At 39.9% G+C, this 23,713-nt stretch overlaps 1 protein-coding gene across 14 annotated transcripts in view; it reads right to left on the bottom strand.

The window, feature by feature from the left end:
• rapgef1b (Rap guanine nucleotide exchange factor (GEF) 1b) overlaps positions 1-23,440 on the bottom strand; it is a 40,983-nt gene extending 17,543 nt beyond the window's left edge. For 3 of the 14 annotated variants that reach the window (XM_083563962.1, XM_083563968.1, XM_083563974.1), the window contains exons 1-6: positions 23,119-23,439; positions 6,869-7,014; positions 2,120-2,298; positions 1,444-1,618; positions 1,230-1,318; positions 716-856 (exon numbers count right to left, since the gene is read on the bottom strand). In XM_083563962.1, coding sequence (XP_083420088.1) covers positions 716-856; positions 1,230-1,318; positions 1,444-1,618; positions 2,120-2,298; positions 6,869-7,014; positions 23,119-23,146 — 758 coding nt within the window. In that variant the 5' untranslated portion in view covers positions 23,147-23,439. Of the gene's footprint in view, positions 1-715; positions 857-1,229; positions 1,319-1,443; positions 1,619-2,119; positions 2,299-6,868; positions 7,015-23,118 lie in introns of all 14 variants that reach the window. The other 11 variants (XM_083563963.1, XM_083563971.1, XM_083563972.1 and 8 more) reach the window with 6 other exon arrangements.
• Between the last annotated feature and the right edge of the window lie 273 nt (positions 23,441-23,713).

Below are 23,713 nucleotides of genomic sequence, written 5' to 3'. Positions count from 1 at the left end.
CAACTCTGAAACTAAATGGCACTCCTTGTTTGTACGTCCATTTGGTTCGAATTGCATGTTACATGCAAGTTTAGGGTCTAGGTAAACACTTTCAGGCTTGGTGGGTATTATAAAATATTAAGCTTAATAATAATAAATAAGCAAGTAATATTTCTGTGTGGACTGTCAAACCTTTTATAAAATATGTGTTCGTATTGTATCCTGCCTGTTATTACCACTTATATACTCATTCAAATTTTTATATAAGTAAAAGACTAAGTAACGAATTCCAAAAGGCTTTGGAATATGCAATACTAGACTACACCACTGAAATGTAACAATATTTATACTTTATGATTATTTAGAGTGTCATCTTACTACAGAAAATATTTTGTAGTCACAGCAACATGACAAGAACACAACGTCTAAAGGTTCTGCTGCTATCCTTGATATTACATGCTAATAAACTGACCTCATTCTGAAAGCTATACATTAAACAGAGAAATAAGAAGTGCTTTAAGAATTTTTTTTTGTGATTACATCTGTAAAAAAAAAAAAAAAAACAATAAAAAAAAATTAGGGGATATAAAAACAAAACCATTTCAAAACAAAACATGTTTGGTGTTATCGTTTTTTTCCAGAATGAAAATATAATTGTGAACACACACACACACACACACACACACACACACACACACACACACACACACACACACACACACACACACAATCTCACCTGTGCTCTGCTAACTTCATCCCCGGTAGAGGAGGTTTGGGCGGCGCTACTTCCTCTTCCGAGATGTTCGTCAAACTATCCGTGGGCGTGGTTTTGCTGAGGATCTCCTTTTCCCTCTCAGTTAGAGGTATCTCGCACATGCTGTATGAGAGGGAAAGCCAGACAGGCAGAAGAGATGAAGAGAAAGACAAGTGATGAAACAGGTACACAGATCATTTGAGCAAGTAAAGGAGAAAAGAGGCAGAAACATGGAGTGAGAGAGCGAGAGTCAGACACAAATAACATTCTTACAATAAATCCAAACAACACCTTAATAATTCCTTCTAGGAAACAACACAATGATGGCAAAAGGTGATATCAGTGTGCCAGACACACTGGTGTCAATATTTTTAAAAATATTTTAGTTTATTCACTGGGCTTGTATCACACATCTAACTAAAATTGCTTTAGTTCCTCGAATAAAAGCACCAAGTTTAGTTTGCACCCATGGACATAAAGAACGTTCAAACCTTACCTCTCTACTTTGGCCACAGGGAGTACTGGCTTGCTAGGCGACGTTGGGGATGGCTGTTCGTGTTTCTCAATAGTGAGTTTCACCAACTCCTGCAACACACATACACACGTTTACATTTTGCTTGGGTACTATCGCATAAGTCCTTTCCATACATGACATTTAATAGTAAATGGGTGAACTAAAAGTTAAAACAGACCGAAACAAACATTCGTACCTTTACTCCATCCAGCACGGCCTTTATCACTGCAGTAACAGTCGCCACAGTTTCTTTGTCATCTAGGTCGATGCCCTCCAGCATCACTTGGTCGGCCCAGCGAATGAGATTCGCCAAACTCTGATACACACGATTATGACAGGAGGATACGGCAGAACTGGGAGAATGGGACAAACTATTGATAAATTATCACCACGGGTACACTGATGAAACAAATTGCATAAATAACCACATATACAGTTGTTCCAAATAAAGTGCTTGGTGAGGGTATAGGGTAATGAAAATGACAGTGTTTTAACGTTTTATCCAATCAGCCAATCGTGTGGCAGCAGTTTTTTTGAATTCTCAAACACGACAGTGTATCGTGCTTATCCAGAATGAAGTGAAAAACAAAATGATCCAGTGAGTGACAAAAATGCTGAGAGAGGTCAGAGGGGGAAATGGCAGGACTGGTTTAAGCTGCCAGGAAGTCTACGATACGCAACTGAATGGAAATAGCTCACAGAGAGGTGTGTGTGTGTGTGTGTGTGTGTGTGTGTGTGTGCACGCATGTTTTACTCTTTCCCTAAATGTCTTCGAAATAAAGATTCAAGAAGAACAGTGTATCATTGATGGAAACATGGCTGCATAACTGAAATTAGACACATAACTCCTATTCATACACACAGACTCTCACCTGTGTTGGATCCTTGCCTCCACTTGCATGAGGGGCAGAATGGCCTCTAGGACTTTGCTAGCTGAGCCAGGCAGCATCTGCAGCACTTTGGTGTCCACTGACATCTTGTCCACGATGGTTTTAAAGTATCTCAGGGCACTCACCACCTCCTTCTCCTGCTCCTCCAGGCGGCTCACCTTCTGCTCGAAAAACAAAAAAAACAGACAAAGAAACAAATAATTGTTAAACAGGGCTGAAAAAGCATGATGTGTCTCAGGACAAAAATTCCCGCCAATAAGTCAATATGACAAACATTTGACTGAATCGACCCTAACTGCATATAAAGTTACCTTTAATTAAAGAAATGTAGTTCCTGGAGTGAACACTGGGTGTCATTATGATACAAAACCTAATTAACACACAGATCAGCTCCAGATCTTTTATTTCCCCTGAGGCCTACATTAATGTTGCATTGCCTCAGGGTGGACACACCATAAAAAAACTACTGAATTGCATAAAGGGATCTTATGTACATTTCTCTTCAATAAAAGCTAATTAATCTACTATACATACAGTAACCCAGCCATTAGGGGGGCACACGCCAGTGTACTCTTAGTGCCGGTCCCAAGCCCGGGTAAATGGGGAGGGTTGCGTTAGGAAGGGCATCCAGCGTAAAACATGTGCCAAATCAAATATGCGGATCACAAATGAGAATTTCATACCGGATCGGTCGAGGCCCGGGCTAACAACGACCGCCACAGGTATCGTTAGCCGACAGGGTACCGGTGGAAATTGGGCTACTGTTGGCCGAAGGAGGAGAAGGAGAGGAGGAAGGCGTCTACAGAGACGGCAGGAAAAGGAGCAGTGTAGGAGAGTAGAGGTTCGGGTTGGTACTTTAAATGTTGGTACTATGACGGGTAAAGGGAGAGAGATAGCTGATATGATGGAGAGGAGAAAGGTAGATGTGTTGTGTGTTCAGGAGACCAAGTGGAAAGGGAGTAAGGCCAGGAACATTGGAGGTGGGTTTAAACTGTTTTATCATGGTGTGGATGGGAAGAGAAATGGTGTAGGGGTGATTCTGAAGGAAGAGTACAGTAAGAGTGTAGTGGAGGTGAAGAGAGTTTCTGATAGGGTGATGATCGTGAAGGTGGAAGTTGAAGGGATGATGATAAATGTCATCAGTGCCTATGCTCCACAAGTTGGCTGTGAGATGGAGGAGAAAGAAAGATTCTGGAGTGAATTAGATGAAGTGGTAGATGGTGTACCTAGGAAAGAACGATTGGTGATTGGGGCAGACTTTAATGGGCATGTAGGTGAAGGGAACAGAGGTGATGAGGAGGTGATGGGTAGGTATGGTTTTAAGGAGAGGAATGTGGAAGGTCAGATGGTGGTAGATTTTGCTAAAAGGATGGAAATGGCAGTGGTGAACACGTATTTTAAGAAGAAGGAGGATCATAGGGTGACGTATAAGAGTGGAGGAAGGTGCACACAGGTGGATTATCTTCTGTGTAGGAGATGCAACCTGAAGGAGATTGGAGACTGTAAGGTGTTGGCGGGGGACAGTGTAGCTAGACAGCATCGGATGGTGGTCTGTAGGATGGTTTTGGAGGCGAAGAAGAAGAGGAGGAAAGTAAGGTTTGAAAGAAGAATAAGATGGTGGAAACTAAAGGAGGAAGAGTGTAGTGTGAGGTTCAGGGAAGAGGTCAGACAGGGGCTCGGTGGAGGTGAAGAGGTGCCGGATGATTGGGCAACTACTGCAGGAGTGATGAGGGAGGCAGCTAGAAAAGTACTTGGTGTGACATCTGGAAATAGAAAGCAAGACAAGGAGACGTGGTGGTGGAATGAGGAAGTGCAGGAGAGCATTAGGGGGAAGAGGTTGGCAAAACAGAAGTGGGATCGACAGAGTGATGAGAAAAGTAGGCAGGAGTACAAGGAGATGCGGCAGCAGGTTAAAAGGGATGTGGCGAAAGCCAAGGAAAAGGCATATGAGGAACTGTATAAGAGGTTGGACACTAAGGAAGGAGAAAAGGATTTATACCGATTGGCCAAGCAGAGGGACCGAGCTGGGAAGGATGTACTGCAAGTTAGAGCAATAAAGGATGGAGAGGGAAATGTGTTGACTAGTGAGGAGAGTGTGTTGAGAAGATGGAGGGAGTATTTTGAGCAGCTGATGAATGAGGAAAATCAGAGAGAGAGAAGGTTGGAGGATGTGGAGTTAGTAAAGCAGGATGTAGATAGGATTAGTAAGGAGGAAGTGAGAGCAGCGATTAAGAGGATGAAGAATGGAAAGTCGGTTGGACCAGATGACATACCGGTAGAAGCGTGGAGATGTTTAGGAGAGATGGCAGTGGAGTTTTTAACCAGATTGTTTAACAGGATTCTGGAAGGGGAGAGGATGCCTGAGGAATGGAGAAGGAGTGTGCTGGTACCGATCTTTAAGCATAAGGGAGATGTGCAGACCTGCAGTAACTACAGGGGAATTAAGTTGATCAGTCACACCATGAAGTTATGGGAAAGAGTAGTGGAAGCCAGGTTGAGAGAAGAGGTGACCATCTGTGAGCAACAGTATGGTTTCATGCCGAGGAAGAGCACCACAGATGCCTTATTTGCTTTAAGGATGTTGATGGAGAAGTATAGAGAAGGACAGAAGGAGCTGCATTGTGTATTTGTGGATTTAGAGAAAGCGTACGACAGGGTGCCGAGAGAGGAGTTGTGGTATTGTATGAGGAAGTCAGGTGTGTCAGAGAAGTATGTGAGGGTGGTGCAGGACATGTATGAGGACAGTGTGACGGCAGTAAAGTGTGCAGTAGGTACGACAGACTGGTTCAGGGTGAAGGTTGGACTGCATCAAGGATCGGCCCTGAGCCCTTTCCTGTTTGCAGTGGTGATGGACAGGTTGACGGACGAGGTCAGACAGGAGTCTCCCTGGACTATGATGTTTGCAGATGATATTGTGATTTGTGGTGAGAGTAGAGAGCAGGTTGAGAAGAGCCTGGAGAGGTGGAGATATGCGCTGGAGAGAAGGGGAATGAAAGTCAGTAGGTGTAAGACAGAGTACATGTGTGTGAATGAGAGGGAGGGCAGTGGAGTGATGCGGTTGCAGGGAGAAGAGGTGGAGAAGGTGGAGGAGTTCAAGTACCTGGGGTCAACAGTGCAAAGTAATGGAGAGTGTGTTAGGGAAGTAAAGAAAAGAGTGCAGGCAGGGTGGAGTGGGTGGAGAAGAGTGACAGGAGTGATTTGTGATAGAAGAGTATCTGCAAGAATGAAAGGGAAAGTTTATAGGACTGTGGTGAGACCTGCGATGTTGTATGGATTAGAGACAATGGCATTGAGTAAAAGACAGGAGGTGGAGCTGGAGGTAGCAGAGCTGAAGATGTTGAGGTTTTCGTTGGGAGTGACGAGGATGGACAAGATTAGAAATGAGTTTATTAGAGGGACAGCACATGTAGGATGTTTTGGTGACAAGGTGAGGGAGGCGAGATTGAGATGGTTTGGACATGTGCAGAGAAGGGACATGAATTATATTGGTAGAAAAATGCTGAAGATGGAGCCACCAGGTAGGAGGAAAAGAGGAAGGCCAAGGAGGAGGTTCATGGATGTGGTGAGGGAAGACATGCAGGTAGTTGGTGTAAAAGAGGCAGATATAGAGGACAGGGTGGTATGGAGACGGATGATCCGCTGTGGCGACCCCTAATGGGAGCAGCCGAAAGAAGAAGAAGAAGAATCTACTATACATACAGTGATTAACCGACTTGTATTTAATTGGAATATAATGCCACATTATGGCAAGCTTTAAATAACTCAATATGTCTAGAAACATTTGTCTTTTTTTTTTTATGCGTTCCAAATTATAACCCAATAGAAATATTACATAACATCCCTTCAATTCAAAATACAAAAAGATTCATGGACAAAAGTATTTGGACACCTGACTTTTCCAGCCATATGCAGATCTTCCCCAAACTGTTACCACAATGTATAATATGTCCATGGAGGCGGTAGCATTAAATTATCGGTCCCAAACCTGTTCGTGCATGACAATGTCCTATGCACAAATCCAGCTCAATAAAGATACGGTTTACAAAGAATGGAACATTTGGAAGCTTTGACCTTAACCGTATTGACCACCTTTAGGATAATAATTTGCTCCTATAATTCCCTCCACTCTTCTGGGAACATGTTCCACTAGATTTTGGAGTGTGCTTCTGGACATGTGTGTTCATCAGCCACAAGGGTGTTAGTAAAGTCAGATACTGATGTAGGTGAGAAGGCCTGGGGTGCAGTCAGCGTTCCAGTTCATCCCAAAGGTGTTCAGTAAGGATGAGATCAGAGCAATATAGCAGGCCACTCAAGATCTTCCTCTCCAAAGCATGTAAACCATGTTTTTATGGAGCTCACGTTGTGTACAAAGGCATTGCCATGCTGGAACAGGTTCGGGTTTCCAAGTTCAAGTGAATGCAGAATTTTATTAAACCGCATCCAAAGACGTCCTGTACAATCAAGTGCCTCCAGCTTTGTGCTAACAGTTTGGATAAGAACCACATATAGGAAAAAAGGTCAGGTGTCCCGATACTTTGGCTCATATATTGTACTTTTATATTTATTTAGACTCTGTAAAGACCTTGTTTGTGCAGAACTTACGCAGCTTGGACAGGGTTTTTGTAGAATGTGCCGAGTTTGTATAAAACTTGAGTTTATTTACAGTTTAGGATGAGCTTAGAATTTATTCATGTAGAAGTTTTAGAGTAGATTGTATGTAGGGTGTCTGACCTTGTTAACAGGTTTCTCTGTGGTCTTGACGGCCGGTTCAGGAGCACTCTGTTTGCCCTTTTTGGATGGAGTGCGCTTGATCTTGGGCGAGTGAAACTTGTCCATCAGCTTCATGGTGAAGGTGGAGATATGAGACCTCTGAGAATCTAAAAACACAAAAAAGAAGGGGACATATTACAGATTCGATGAAAAACCACAGGACTCAATAATTTGAAGCTTCTTTAATTAAATATAACGTACTGCACCGGTGAGCATAAGCTAATATTGCCTAATAGATTGAAGATGGTGATTACTGACAGTTTTTTATGATTTAGCACAATATGCTTTAAATATCTGGCTGCATAATGGAGTGGTTAATATATTTTTAGCAGTGGTTGCCTATCAGGGCCAGCAAGGCCTTCTCTGCTGAGTCAGTCACTGACTTACATTTTGATATATTTTTGTCGATGAATATGTTTTAAATGATTTCCAATAATCTGCAGTGAGGCCCCTGAGAATCAGCAGTGTGGCTGCCTGCAGCGTAAAGTGCATGCTGATTAAAGCTGTTTTTGAGTTTTGACGGCACAGGGGCCATCTTGCAGGCGTACAATAATGTCGGCATTTTCACGTCCTTTTATTGGATGGTCAGAAAGCGTACTAGTCAGAGCTCGCAAACCGCATCTGTAGCAAACTGCTCAAGCTCAAATGTATTCATGTAGACTCAATTGAGGGTTTTTTTCAAGATGGACTTTATAATAAATAAAAAAAAAAAAAAAAAAAAAAAAAAAAAAAGGGGACATCGGGAAAACAGCCAAAACAGTTAAAAACACTTTTTAAGATTTTTCATAAACTATGTATACCTTTTCCCATAGAATTTGCACAAAAACATTATTATAATTTTTTTAATTAAGAATTTAATAAAGAACCCACAAAAATTTAGAGAAAACCCGAGGTCATTTTATGATGCCTCTGCTCGAGATGATGTGTGTGGGTGGTGCAGCTGTGGCTGCAGTGAAAGGAGAACTGTTAGATTGAGTTAATTGGTTTTTTGGTTTTTTGTGATGCAGTGCTCTGTTATACTGCGTTTCTCTACAACATTGATAGTTTCTATATCAATGGCATCCAAATAATGGTATGGTTGTTTGATTCAGGCAGGAAACAACTGAAGGCCAAGGTGTGAAATGCAGGGCCTGCCACTGATTTTTAGAATCCAGCTATATTTTTTACACTACTTATTTTCTCGGATTATCATGTAGTCATAACAAACTCCCACTTCACCCAAATTCACTGAAAACCCGAGACAAAAGTGCATTTCTCACAGGAAGTTGAAGCTATGCCGAATTAGACCACCATTCATGAAAAGGAAATGTGGCACTCCCGGGCTTCCCACTTACTCTCACACACACACACATTCGAGTCATATTACCACAGAGAAATGGGCAGCACTTCCTACTGTAAATTTGAAGGAAGCTGACACGGACACGCTGACTCTCTCTCTCTCTCTCACACACACACACACACACACACACACACACACACACACACACACACACACACACACACACACACACACACACACACACACACACACACACAAACAATCTCAGTGAACAATGATAAGCATCGCTACATAGACGTAGATGCTCCCGGAAGAGATAAACACAAACAGTCTCAGCTCCAAGACTTTTATCATAATTGGAATTTTATGGCTCACAATCTTGTGTGTGTGTGAGTGTGTGTGTGTGTGTGTGTGTGTGTGTGTGTGTGTGTGTGTGTGTGTGTGTGTGTGTGTGTGGAGAATACCTATATCCCAGTGCAGCAAAACAAGAAAAGAACATAGTGAGATAACACTCAGACATAACCATACACCAATGACTCCCAGAACTGGACTCCATCACCATATGAATCATAAGGGATGTCTCTTGATATTGGGAAATAGTCAGGCATGTTTCTGTCTCCAGATCGCGCTTTATTTGAATTACTAGACATTATGTCGTTCATACCGCACGTTTAACATCCTTAAACATCACATAATGACACATGAGGCAGCGCAAGAGGAAAAACAGTGTTTTTAACTGCCATCGGATTTTCATCAAATCTGTGTAAAGGGTTCAATCTGACACTCTGCCGCATGTCTATAAAGTTACACAACCAGCCACATCATTCATTCTAAGAACTTTGTATGTGTGAACTTACACATGGTACTGAGGAATCTATGTTTTCAGCTTTATTATTGTAACTACGTGTGTGTGTGCACGCGTGTGTAGAGGGACTGAAAAAATACTGGATTTACTGTTAGTTGCAGCTGTTAAGCCACGAGTGACCAAAAACCGGATCTGACAATGTGTGTGTGTGTGTGTGTGTGTGTGTGTGTTTGCGTGTGAACCTGTAGTATATAGTATATATTGACCTACAGGGGCATGTAAAAGCTTTGCAGGAAGTGTTTTATCAAATGGTGTATGTGTGCGTTTGTGTATTTTATATATTAAATGTATATATATATGTGTGTGTGTGTGTGTGTGTGTGTGTGTGTGTGTGTGTGTGTGTGTGTGTGTGAGAGAGTGTAAAATCCATTGTTAGCCTGAGGGGCTCAGCCCTTCCATCCTGAGTAAGAGAACAATGCCTTATGGGTAAAAGCGGAAATCATATTGTAACTGAAATGAACTGGAACTACACTTAACGAGGAGAGAAAACTCACACGCATTACAGATTTTTTTTTCTTTTGATTTCAAAATCAATTTTGATTCAATACAAATTGTACTCAAAAATACACCAAAAAAATAAGTCATTCTTTTTAGTAAAACGGGAGATGAGGTGATGGACATCTGGAATCATTTGCACAAGTCTTTTGAACCTTTTGAACCAAATACACTATATGGACAAAAGTAATGGGACACCTGACTTTTCCTGCCATATGTGGTTCTACTCCAAACTGTTAGCACAAAGCTGGAGGCACACAAATGTACAGGATGTCTTTTGGATGCGGTATAATAAAATTTTACATTCACTTGAACTTGGAAACCCGAACCTGTTCCAGCTGTGCACAAAGCTCCATGAAAATATGGTTTACATGGTTTGGAGTGGAAAGATCTTGAGTGGCCTGCTATAGAGCTCTGATCTCAACCCTACTGAATACCTTTGGGATGAAGTGAAACACCGACTGCACTCCAGTCCTCCTCACCCTACATCAATGCCTGGCTTTTCTAACACCCTTGTGTACCCAAAATGTCAAAGAGCACATTCAAAAATCTCGTGAAACATCCTCCCAGGAGCGTGGAGGGAATGATAAGAGCAATTTTGGAGTAAATGTGGAATGTGATGCTCAAAAAGCACATACCACGTGGTTATGACGAGGTGTCCGCAAACTTTTGGCAATATAGTGTATTATATGAGGTGACGGATGTGTTTAGGGAGAAAAACATTAAAGAAAAAACATTAACCAAGTAAAATAAAGCATAAAATTCTGTCTCTTTTAACTTGTAAGCTTCAAAGCAAAAAAAAAAATTCATTCACTGTGGCTGAGCGAAGCACAATCGACACACAACCTGCAGCCGCATGCATGTCCATCAGTCTCATGTCCAATAATCCACTATAGCCAACATCCAATAGCATCAGTCATATTTTATAGTGATTGCTTTGGGGCATGTAATCTTCCGAGAGCAGGGGCAGGGCTAACGTACAGACCCCATTCATGTGAAGCACATTTAAAAGACCAAACACAAAACAGGAGCTCTTTCCTATCGATCTGATTCAGCCCATCACGGAACAACTTCAGCTGGCAATCTGAGTCGGTGCACTCTGTTTTTCTTTTTTAAATAGCCTGAAATCGATTGACAATACTATCAGGAATTCAGGATTACATTTCCAGAAAACATTCAAACAGTATGTGGAATTGAAAAACACCACGAATAGCTTACAGCTTAGGCCATTTTTTGACAGAACAACTTATGGACACTGTTCCTGAAGTGTCTAAAAAAAAACAAGAGAAGATAACAAATAATGCCATTTAGCATATAAAATTACCTAAAAATAATAATAATAAATCAGTGAACACATTTCAAATTTTTTTGCAGTTTGGTGTGAATGGCTACTTAATGATACACAGCTCTTTTAATCTTTTCATGACAGAAGAAGCCACAGCCCCATCTTTGACTACCGGCTCACAAAACATCATCATTATACACATAATACGCATCCTGCATCCTGTCCTCTTCCATGAATTGCTTGTTCTGCAGGCCGGATTCGACTTGTTTTTGCTCTGGCTGCTGATTTCTATAAAAGCGGACTTTTCAGGCATCTCCTGAATGACCAAAGCATAAGGCCGAGAACAGTATATGCTTCAGCTGTGTTTAACAGCACTGGCTTTATCAAATGATAATTGAGTGCGTTAGAACATTCGTTACTCCAGACCAGTAGAAATAAGGATGCTTCAGAGCTGTCGCGATGAAAAGTACAGCCTTCTTATGATTACTTCAAAATGCCAATCACTGCAGCACCAAAACACACAGACTGGAAACACTTTCTTTACTCACAAATACATTTATAATAGACTGCAACTGACTTCTCTTTATAAAGTTTGAACATGAATAAAGTAGCTCAGGCTGAACTCAAAAAAGAACACCTACAAAGCCATATTTAAAACATTTAGTCTCACACACACACACCTGTCTGAATATCATCCACAGACCCACCACTTCCTGCTTGGGTTGGGGCTCCACCCATTAAATTCCTGTCTGGACCTAATTGTGTATGCTTTAATATCCTGTACCGCCCTAATTTCCTGTGCCACCCATCCTGAATGCTAACCTGTCAGCTGCTCAGTCATACAACTACTGACCAACACACTAATTCCAGCATCATCACACACACACACACACACACACACACCAAATACACGTGTGTGCGTGTGTGTGTGTGTGTGTGTGTGTGCGCGCATTTATTCATATTTACAATATTCTGAAAAAAAATAAATGTATAATAAATATATGATAAACAAAAGTGACCCTTTATTTTTCACAAAAACTTACAATCCTTATATTATATACATATAATTTTTTTAACAATAAAAAATATAACATATTATATAATATACCTAATATATTATATATATATATTATATAATAATTATACAATATATAAAGGGATAAACTTTTCAAATAGATATAACCAGAATCATTAAGAACTTGGCTCTGTATTATTCCATATATACACTCTACTACAAAAGGTTTGCGGAGACCTGGTCATAAATATAGTATGTGCTTTTTGAGCATTGCATTCCACATTTAGTCCTAATTTGCTCTTCTGGGAAGATGTTCCACTAGATTTTGGTGTGCGCTTGTGTTCATCAGCTATAGCAGGCCACTCAAGATCTTCTGCTCCAAACCATGTAAACCACATCTCCATGGAGCCCGCTTTGTGCACAGGGGCATTGCCATGCTGGAACAGGTTTGGGTTTCCAAATTTCCAAATTTTATTTTACCGCACAATTGTGTGCCTCCAGCTTTGTGGTAAATGCAATTTGCAATCTCTTGTGCTATTTTTGTGTGGACCCAGACTTTGCTTTGTGAGATGTGTGCAAACAAGGGTGTTTCCACACATATTTGAGCTCACACTCACGAATGAGTCTAGGCCCCTTTGGGTGCGAGTTCATAATCACAAGTTTGCACACACACAGAAGAATGTATTTTTTTTGCAGGTGATAGACACAACATTCATCCCTTCTCTGTTTTGTTTTTATTACTTTCCTGAGTAGCAACAGTGAAGTGGAAAGAAAATATACATATACATATATATATATATATATATAAATAATAATAATAATTCTGGATCATGAAGCTGTGCACGAATACCTGTTGTTTTTGCTGTGCTGTTACAAATACGAGCTAATTACAGTGTTTCAGTGCTATGTTGGATTAATAATCGTAACAAAACAGTACAAGAAATGTAATGTTACAAGTAGAAGTAATTGTGTTACTCAACATGCAGCGCCAAAACTTCCACACCTGATGTACACTGTACTGCGGTTCTCCTGAAATAAACCACAGACCACTATTTTCAAGAAGACTGGAAATCGAGTCTCTGGAAAGCTCTTTGGCTCAAAAACACCTTCACACTTTACCATTCATACCAAACATGGGTTGAGCGGAGTGTTAAAACAACCTGATACTAATTTTAGTACTTTACAGAGACTTACATAGTCAGAATTAGATCATGTTGTTCTGTGTAGAAGCTTGCTGAGGCATTTCAATGAAAATTATGAGTAAAAACGTTGGCGTACATTACAGAGAAGCTATACCACATCCTCTAAAGTTTGGGAAGTCTTTGCATTACACTCCTCTGTTAGCCCTCATGGCATAACTTGTGTTTTCTTATGTGCAATAGTTATTATTATGTATTTATAGGAATTTGAAAAACAGTGGATGCGCAATGGTCCTGCTTCAATCATGCTTCTTAATACTGTGTATTGAGTCCAACCATATCCAGGTTTCTAGCAAGATCCTACATACAGTGAGGAAAATAAGTATTTGAACACCCTGCTATTTTGCAAGTTCTCCCACTTAGAAATCATGGAGGAGTCTGAAATTGTCATCGTAGGTGCATGTCCACTGTGAGAGACATAATCTAAAAATAAAAATCCAGAAATCACAATATATGATTTTTAAACAATTTATTTGTATGATACAGCTGCAAATAAGTATTTATACACCTGTCTATCAGCTAGAATTCTGACCCTCAAAGACCTGTTAGTCTGCCTTTAAAATGTCCACCTCCACTAAATTTATTATCCTAAATTAGATGCACCTGTTTGAGGTCGTTAGCTGCATAAAGACACCTGTCCACACCATACGATCAGTAAGAATCCAACTACTAACATGGCCAAGACCAAAGAGCTGTCCAAAGACACTAGAGACAAAATTGTACACCTCCACAAGGCTGGAAAGGGCTACAGGGAAATTGCCAAGCAGCTTGGTGAAAAAAGGTCCACTGTTGGAGCAATCATTAGAAAATGGAAGAAGCTAAACATGACTGTCAATCTCCCTCGGACTGGGGCTCCATGCAAGATCTCACCTCGTGGGGTCTCAATGATCCTAAGGAAGGTGAGAAATCAGCCCAGAACTACACAGGAGAAGCTGGTCTATGACCTGAAAAGAGCTGGGACCACCGTTTCCAAGGTTACTGTTGGTAATACACTAAGACGTCATGGTTTGAAATCATGCATGGCACAGAAGGTTCCCCTGCTTAAACCAGCACATGTCCAGGCACGTCTTAAGTTTGCCAATGACCATTTGGATGATCCAGAGGAGTCATGGGAGAAAGTCATGTGGTCAGATGAGACCAAAATATAACTTTTGGGTCATAATTCCACTAAACGTGTTTGGAGGAAGAAGAATAATGAGTACCATCCCAAGAACACCATCCCTACTGTGAAGCATGGGGGTGGTAGCATTATGCTTCGGGGGTGTTTTTTTGCACATGGGACAGGATTTTGTGGAACAACCTACTTCCCTCAGTTAGAGCATTGAAGATGGGTTCGAGGCTGGGTCTTCCAACATGACAATGACCTGAAGCACACAGCCAGGATAACCAAGGAGTGGCTCTGTAAGAAGCATATTAAGGTTCTGGCGTGGCCTAGCCAGTCTCCAGACCTAAACCCAATAGAGAATCTTTGGAGGGAGCTCAAACTCCGTGTTTCTCAGCGACAGGCCAGAAACCTGACTGATCTAGAGAAGATCTGTGTGAAGGAGTGGGCCAAAATCCCTCCTGCAGTGTGTGCAAACCTGGTGAAAAACTACAGGAAACGTTTGACTTCTGTAATTGCGAACAAAGGCTACTGTACCAAATATTAACATTGACTTTCTCAGGTGTTCAAATACTTATTTGCAGCTGTATCATACAAATAAATAGTTAAAAAAAATCATACATTGTTATTTCTGGATTTTTTTTTTTTTTTAGATTATGTCTCTCACAGTAGACAATTTCAAACCCCTCCATGATTTCTAAGTGGGAGAACTTGCAAAATAGAAGGGTGTTCAAATACTTATTTTCCTCACTGTATATAGTCATATTTACCTAATCAGCTAGAAATCTTGCATTTCACACACAAGCAATCATCCTGATTTTGGTTCACATGAATGGGACCAAAGAAAGTTGATTCACTGATTCGAGGCAAACCAAACGGGGAGACAAACCAAAGTTTGAGAATTGATTCTACATACAGAAAATGATTTGACTCATAGACAGAAAATAAAATGAATCTAGCATCAGCATTGCACCAGCATATAATAATAAAAAGAAGACCAGAAGAAGCACAAAACTGCAGCTTTTCATGGTCTTAATGACAAAACATTCGCCAGAAAAACATTTGCTAGCGAGAAATGCTATCCTGTGCCCTTGCTCTTTTTGCTGTAGTGGACGGATTCTGCAAAAGTTATAATGTCTTATTGTACGCAAAGGTAAAATCTTGATTACGATTAAGTATCGTGTAAAACAACACATTTTGCAACTACTCCCTGTCTGAAACCATTAACACTGAATGGAACAACTTTGACAAAAAAAAAAAAAACTTCTTCTTCTTCTTAGATTCTAGGCGAATTTTCTGACTTTGCCAAATATTAGTCAAGGACAACACAGATAGCTAGAACTTTATGCACCATGTAACTCTAAAAAGAGCACAAAACATGAAAATGTAGGCAAAAAAATATATATACACTGGACCATAAAATACACACGTACTTTCTCTCTGGGTGAACTGTTGCTATGCAGGACTGAGGGATGGTGGGAAATGTGAAAAACAGCTGGCTTTGTATACTAAATAGAGGACAATTGGAAGCATCATTTTAAAAGAATCCGACAGAAGAGTAGTGAGTTGACATAAACCTAAAAATAATCAGGACACAGCAATGCATTCTGAGCCTTCACTTGCATTCTGACATTGATCGATATGATCCCAACCAATAAGCTTTGAGCAGCACAACCCTTATATCATGTCGGACAAATATAACTTTATGCATAAACCCTTTCATGGCATTGCAAAGCATAAACCTCAGTGCTTCAATGCAAGCACCTTAAAATGCAGCCTAGAAATAAGGATGAGGCATCCGTCTCTCCCTCATGCCCGTACTCCTGTGTGTGCCCATCCCCCTCTGAAAGCCCATGCAAACACACACACACATCAAACACACTCACAGGCGTGTCTGAACAGGGTGGACCTCCTGTCCTCATGTAGTGTTCCACATTCCGTCATACACACACACACACACACACTCACACACACACACTCACACACACTCACACACACTCACACACACTCACACACACTCACACACTCACACACTCACACACTCACACACTCACACACTCACACACTCACACACTCACACACTCACACACTCACACACTCACACACTCACACACACAATTTCTGTTCTTCTGCTTAACACACAGACTACATAGCCATCCAGTGTCTCAACCACTGTGTATTTCCCTCCATATATATATATATATATATATATATATATATATATATATATATATATATATATATAAAACACACAGTTGAAACAAGGGCTTCTTCACTCACTGTGGTTTTCCGAGGGAGTATTCAGTAAACACGGCAACACGCATAGCCGCACCATTATGAGATGATGAGCGGCATAGCCTGGGATTAGCTCGTTCGTTTCATAACACTGGTTATTTCCCTTGTTCGTGTACGTCGAGCTCAGACACATAAACAAGCAATAAAGAGACACGGGGCATAAAAAAAAACAAGGGACTTAAAAAACAGCTGCAAAAATTACAGACGTAAAGAAACTTGCAGAATCCCAAAATTATGGACATACTCGCAAATAAAGAAGAAACAGGAGCACACCGCAAGTATTTAATAATTCCTTCTTAAAAGAACTTAAAGTGAATGAACCCCTACAGTTTCACAGCGTTTGTGCGAGCGGCTGCATTACATCCCTTACTCGAGTGTCTCTTGGTGTGGTTTGTCTGCCCTCGGTTTGACTGCGCTAAATGGGCGCTTAGAGTAAAGCCACATTCACAAAAATGCTAGGAATATAGCTTACATTTAGCGCTGGCCCTACACGGCCCTTAAAATACACACGGCAAATATGGGGATGAACCCGTTAACATTGTGTTGACTTTCAGTCCGGTCCAGATTTTGCTAAACAGCTACAGCTCAAAGACTAGATTCAGGGCAAGACTAATACATTTTACTCACCAGATGGGTATTAAACAAGCATAAACTTCAAACATGAAGAAATCCATTTCATTTCCTTTCCATTTTGTTTCTTTTTCAATTGGACAAGTAATAATGTGAAATAAAGGCCTCTTTCACACCCCAATTTCAATCCAACTGCAGGTGTACGCTTAACACACACACACTCTATTAACAAACTCATTTTTTTTTCTTTACATCAAGAAGTATCAAAATCTTATATATACAGTCTTATATATATATATATATATATATATATATATAATGCCAGCTCAGATGATAAAAAAATATAAGCTGACTGTCATTTCAATGATGTAATCGTTTCTTTAGTAGCACCTTATTTCTGTACGAGTCGAACATTTATAGAAGGAGACTCGTGTCAGAGTTTATTTTTTGTTTAACTTTCAGAAAATGGTGGAAGATGGTGAGGGAATAAATGTTAAACAGGAACTAACATGCCTTGTGGACGTTCCACAGTGTAACTAGAAATGATTAAAACACATTTCAATTATTTACAAATTAGATATATATAGTCCTTGGCAAATATAAGGTCACATCCAGTTATTAGTAAATAATCACTGTCGACGTGGTAAAAGCATCCCATAACACTGTTGTTGTTTATTTTTTTCCTATAATAGCACTGCCTTATTTCTTTTTTAACAACCAAAAAAAACATTTAATGAATAACTTCATTTTGTACTGTCTCAGCAAAAACAGGTGAGCTTATTTGGTATTGCGTTAATAAACCATGGCTATAGTTTATTGGATTCAGTTATTGGTAGTTGAAAAGCTTAAGGCCGCAGAATATACCTCAATTGTCCAACCATCATCCACTACTCATTAGTAGTACTTACTCATGTAGCTACTCACTGTGTGGCCATGATTTACCTGCATTCTTCTCCTGTTTTGTTAACCAAATCAGGTCAGCCTCTGTCGATCCTTGGCTTCCCCCACCTGTATTTCCCATGTCCAAAAGAAAATCGTCTGCTTCGGAGTTAAAACAAATCAATAAATAAACTCTCCAATGTCTCAAAATACCTACTTATAAAAAGATTTGCTTCAGTTCACTGTAAACACTTTTAAAACCCTTCCTGATACAATTCCAAGTCCATTCACTACTCAGTCCAGATGAGTGACTAGGGGGAAACGGCAAAGTGTCTCCATATAGCACAGAGTCTTACTCATCCCTCTGTCAGTTGCATGACCTCAGATGACTCAGGCCTCGAACTGAGGTGGATACTAAATATACACCAAAACTGTCACCAAGTTCCCCAATTGTCAGTCATGCTTTGGATTTCCATGAACTTCCGAGGCGATCAGGACAGTCCCGATTCCACTGAGTCCTCACCGTCGTGTGACCTTGCAGCACACTAAAGCAGCACCAAGAAAAAAAAACAAAAAAAAAAACAAAAAAAAAAAAAAACCTGGGTGACAAGGATTACAAAATCACGTCCATCCTACGCATCCATCATGGCTTATGATGTTGCAAAAGCCAGGCTTAATCACACACAAACATACTTATTGCTTTTGACTCCATAATCCACTAGCTCATGACTTCAGTTTCTAGTGTACTGTTTTTTCCCCACTCATTCTTTCTGCTTCTGGAAGGGGAAACCAGGCCTACACTCACGATGAATTAGATGTGCACTTCTTCCTCTCATTCACACACCCAAAAAGCAGTTAATTACCGTAGCTCAGAATAGTAAGGAGATGCCTTTCATTCGGAGAGGAAAAGTACAGTGTTGGTTTCTGAAACTCCAAATTACAGTTTACAGATCTAAACCTGGAGTCCTGAGAAAGAAACTAGGCGCTAGGATTTAACCCAGCTAAACTCAAACCAATCAGAAACCCCGCCTACATGCCTCCAGCAAATCACAGAAGAGCAAAAGTCAACACTGTTCAATTTGAACCTTCTAACAACATCATTCTGCCAATCATGGCACACACTAGTAGAATAGATGTGAACAGGAGCCCTGGAGCAACGCTATTTTAGGTGTGCGTGTGTGGGGGTGTGTGGGGGTGTGTGTGTGCGCTTGCGTGCAAGCACGTGTTCCTCCATGTAGCTTAATCTTATGCAAGTAAAGTTTATTGCTTCAGCCAAAATATGAAATACCTGGAAAACATTATAAATAATTCTGACATATAAAATAGCAGGGGAAAAAATTAATAAAAATAAACATAATAAATACTTTCAAAATACATAATACTCAACGAGACAATGAACCCAAAATGAAATATTGTTAAATGATTGACGGCAAACAAGCAGCAAACACATTTATCCAATTAAAAACACACACACACACACACACCAATACAAACATTGACAATTCCTAAAGACCCCCCAGACCAGTTTCTTACACAAACGTTTTTCTAAGCTCATGGCCTCAAGAACCCTCAAACTAATAGCTGCACACAAACACACCCACACACACACCCACACCCACACACACCTTTCCTGCACCGCTAAACAATTATCTTCTCTCATATATAAGATTACATACACACACTCTGTAAAACAGACATACTTAAAGAAGCATTCACTATAGAGACCAACCGAATGCTTCATTCTGATTGGTCAGAAGTTGTTGCTGAATTTGACAGTAGTTACAGCTGCAAGGTTCTAATATGTTTCTGAACAACAATTTCCACAAGGATGTGCAACCATAAATGGATAGAAATGTATGTGCCATTTCCTAAAAAATTCTCATTTTTAAAACCACTTAAACTCCCTCTCTCACACGTTTTCCTCATTATGGTCGGGAAGTCAAGTGAGCTTCCGGGTTTTGTATGAGAGATAGAGAGACAGGGATAGATAGAGAGAGAAGAGAGAGAGAGAGAGAGAGAGAGAGAGAGAGAGAGAGAGAGAGAGAGAGATTGTAATAAAAAAAAGAGTCATTAAAAGATGAAAGTATGGGACAGAAAGGACAGGTGACAGGTTTTTTTTCTTTTTTTTTTTTTTTTTTTTGAATGACAGGTCCATAATTATGTAGGAACATGGTATCCATAGCGACAACAAAGCCCAATGAGTGGCCGACAATGGCAGTGCGTCCACCAGCAAAGACATCGCCAACACGCACGCACAAAATTTTCCGACTACAGCCAACTCCTGGAGGGAAACCTAATCAGTGCTTTATAATTACACACTCAAACTCACACACACAAACAAAACAACAGACACATAAAACACCACCAGCACCTGTTAACGCATAAACACCTGTTGTGCGAGGCTGCTGACTCTGTATTGAAAAGTATACATTAGACTAAATCCAGGATGCATGCATCAATGTGTGTGTGTAAAATCCTTGCCTTGTGCAATTTTTCATTTTCCAACACACCCTTTAATCTAGTACATAAGAATAGAAAACATACTAAAAATGAACAAGACACTTTCCGGTTCTAGGAACGACATGCTCGCAACATGGAGAGAGCGACAGCCACACACACAGCAGTGCAGAAAGACTCGCTCGCACACCTCATCATTAAGAGAAAAGACTAACGCTGGATGAGATGCTGTTCTAAGAAAAATAAACAAAGGGCTCATGCGGAGCGGAAGCAATGTTAGCACACTGCAACTGATAGTTTTCCAATAACAACACGTCATAAGGAATTTTATTTGTTTTATACCGCAGTGATTTGCCAACTGTCCTCAGTAGGCTGATTAACACATCATAGTATGTACTTTTCTTTTATTCATTTATAGTTAAGACATAAGAATCATCAGACTTTCTATTTTCATTTCTTTTAAACCACAGAAAAGCAGCTTATCAACGTCTCAGCCAAATCAACAAGCATACTTTTTTATATCAGTTTATCAGGAGCTTCTAGAAATGAGAACTCCACTTAGGTACTCTCTTTAGTTTTTAACTACCGCCAGAGATGCGGTTTTACAAAATGCGTTGCCGTCTTCTGACGAGACAAACCCCGAATTCTACAGCGACATGGTGTCATGAAATAAATCTGCTTGTCACCCCATTTCACATCTGCCTATCTCTATGCCAAGCCAAGAATAAACCTACTGACAAGCAGACAATCAGACGGGAAGCGATGTCTTGCACAATGCCTGTTGACATTACGCAAGGGTGGTGCACAAGAATCCTCTGAGATAGCGGGGAGAATCAGACAACAAAATCAGCAAAATCAGACAGCAAAATCTGTAGTTTGCAGGACATTTAAAAGTACAAACAGCAAATTAGTACCACTACTACTATTAAAATTATCATCATTATTACTATTAATAAAAAGAAGAAGAAGGAGAAGAAAGTGAATAAATGAATGAATGCAATATGTAACACCTGAGAGCATACAGTAAGGCAAAAACTCCTCTGAGATAGCAGGGAAAAATATCAAACAGCAAAATCTGTCGTGTACAAAACATTTAGACCTACAAGTAGTAAATTAATACCACTTTTACTACTACTACTATTAATATTATTATAATAACTATAATGAATGCAACATGTGATACCTGTGTGCATAATGCAAAGAATCCTATGTAAAGAATGGAAACAAATAACCAGACTGCAAAAACTGTGGTGTACAATACAGATAAGAGTACAAATAGTAAATTAGCATTACTAGTAGTACTAATAATAATAATGATAAATACAAAGAACGCAATACAGTGACAGCTGAGTGCATAAGGCAATGAATGCTCGGAGATAAAGGGGAAATCGGACAGAAACATTTATAGCATACAAATGATTAATGAGAACAGATAGTAAATTAATGCAACTTCTACTACTACCACTAATAACAATAATGATAATAAGAATAACAATAGTAATAAAAAATAATGATAAAGGATGTCGTCTGTGACACCCGAGTGCATAAGCCAAATAATACTATTAAATAGCAGGGAAAAAATAAACAGCAAAGTCTGTTTACAAATAACAAATGAATGCTACTACGAACTAATTATAAAATAAAAGGATGGAATATGTGACAGCTGTGTGCATAAGGCCAAGAATCCCTGGAGATAAGGGCAAATAAATCAGAGTACAAACAGCTAATTCAATTTTCTCCCACTACTACTACTACTAATAATAATAATAATAATAACAAAAATAAGAGAAGAAGCAAGAATGCAATATGGGACACCTCAGTGCATAAGGCAGAGTCCCAGGAGTCCCAAAAGTGCACATTTAAGAGTACAACTAGCAAATAGATACTACTACTATTAATAAAAATTATAATAAAATTAATATTAATAAAAAGAAAGAATGCAGTATATAACACCTGAGTGCATGCGGCAAAGTATAAAGCATGCATTAATAATCCTGATAGATCCTTAAAGTGACATGAAGTCAAGCATATTCTGAGATTTGCACACTTTAAATGCAAAAACAACCCCTTAAAAAAACAATAAACAATATGAAAATATATATAAAACGCATTGAATTCCTGATCATATAAATATCCATCAATACACACACACACACACACACACACACACACACACACACTACACATTCCTGACCTGTCCAAACCTACAACACAATATCAACCTGTACACAATGCACAATTCACATGTCTACCCCTACACAGGCTTTTCCTTAAATCTTAAGTATATTCCAAACAAAAAATAAAAGCCATTAAAAGTGCTAAAAATACCTGGGAATACCGTTACACGTGTGTGTGAAGCTTTCAACAGTCCAGATTGAGATTGACAACAGCAGCGGTCACTGCGGTTATCACGAACACTGCTCCATTTAAACATACAATTCTCCACCAAATTAGCAGCAGATTTCACAAAGACAAATCGAACCTTTTACACATATTATTAGCGACCGATGAATTTCATGAGAGCCAAAAAAATAAAGAAAAGCCCCCCAAAAATCCATCGTTCAAACCGAAAAAAGGGTCTAATAGAAACCCGGAGATTTAGCCGTAAAGCTAACGGGTGCTGTGTAGCAAGCTAACGGATTTGTCTATTTATAGGCGTTTCTTTATTCATTTGCATTAATATATAGGCAGACATGTTAGAAAATATTTTCTCGTGTCTAAAATCTTTATTTATACGCCGGTGTTTCGTGTGTTTTCACGCTTTACTCACCGTGTTTGCTGTCTATTTTCCCCGACATGGTCGCCCGGAGCTGTGGGCTTTACAGAGAAAATGGAAAAATTAGGGGGAAAATATCGCGTCCCGCTTCGTTAACGCGCCGTCTGACAGGATCTCATTTCGCCTAATATGATTGTGTTCCCCTTTTAATGGAATATATCCTCTACCAGGAGCATGCTGAAGAGCTGGTCGCAGTACCACATACACACACACACACACACACATACACACATATACATAAGCACTCACACACACTGTCGGTGCAGTGAAACACACAAGCGTCAAGGCGAGAGATGAACCGATTCCCAACGGAACCGATTTCTTTGGCTGACTCCTTTAAAAGTGCGAGTCAAGTCTGTGGCTTTCAGGTTTTTGTGATCAGGTCTATCACTGCCATGTTTGTGATTTTTACACGATGATCATTTCTTATGTATTATGTGTGATCTTTGTTTTTCTATACCGACAGGAGGAAGGAAGGACCCTCCAGTATGATGGAGAAGGTTTCCAATATCATGGAAGGAGTCTCAAATATTATGGAAGGAGTCTCCAGTATCAAAGAGTACATCTCCAGTATCATGGAGGAGGTGTA

The sequence above is a fragment of the Silurus aristotelis genome (genome assembly GCF_946808225.1).
Source record: "Silurus aristotelis genome assembly, chromosome: 16".
Taxonomy (NCBI): Eukaryota; Metazoa; Chordata; class Actinopteri; order Siluriformes; family Siluridae; genus Silurus; species Silurus aristotelis.
Note: the sequence above shows the minus strand (reverse complement) of the source record. Positions and strands in the feature narration are given on the sequence as shown.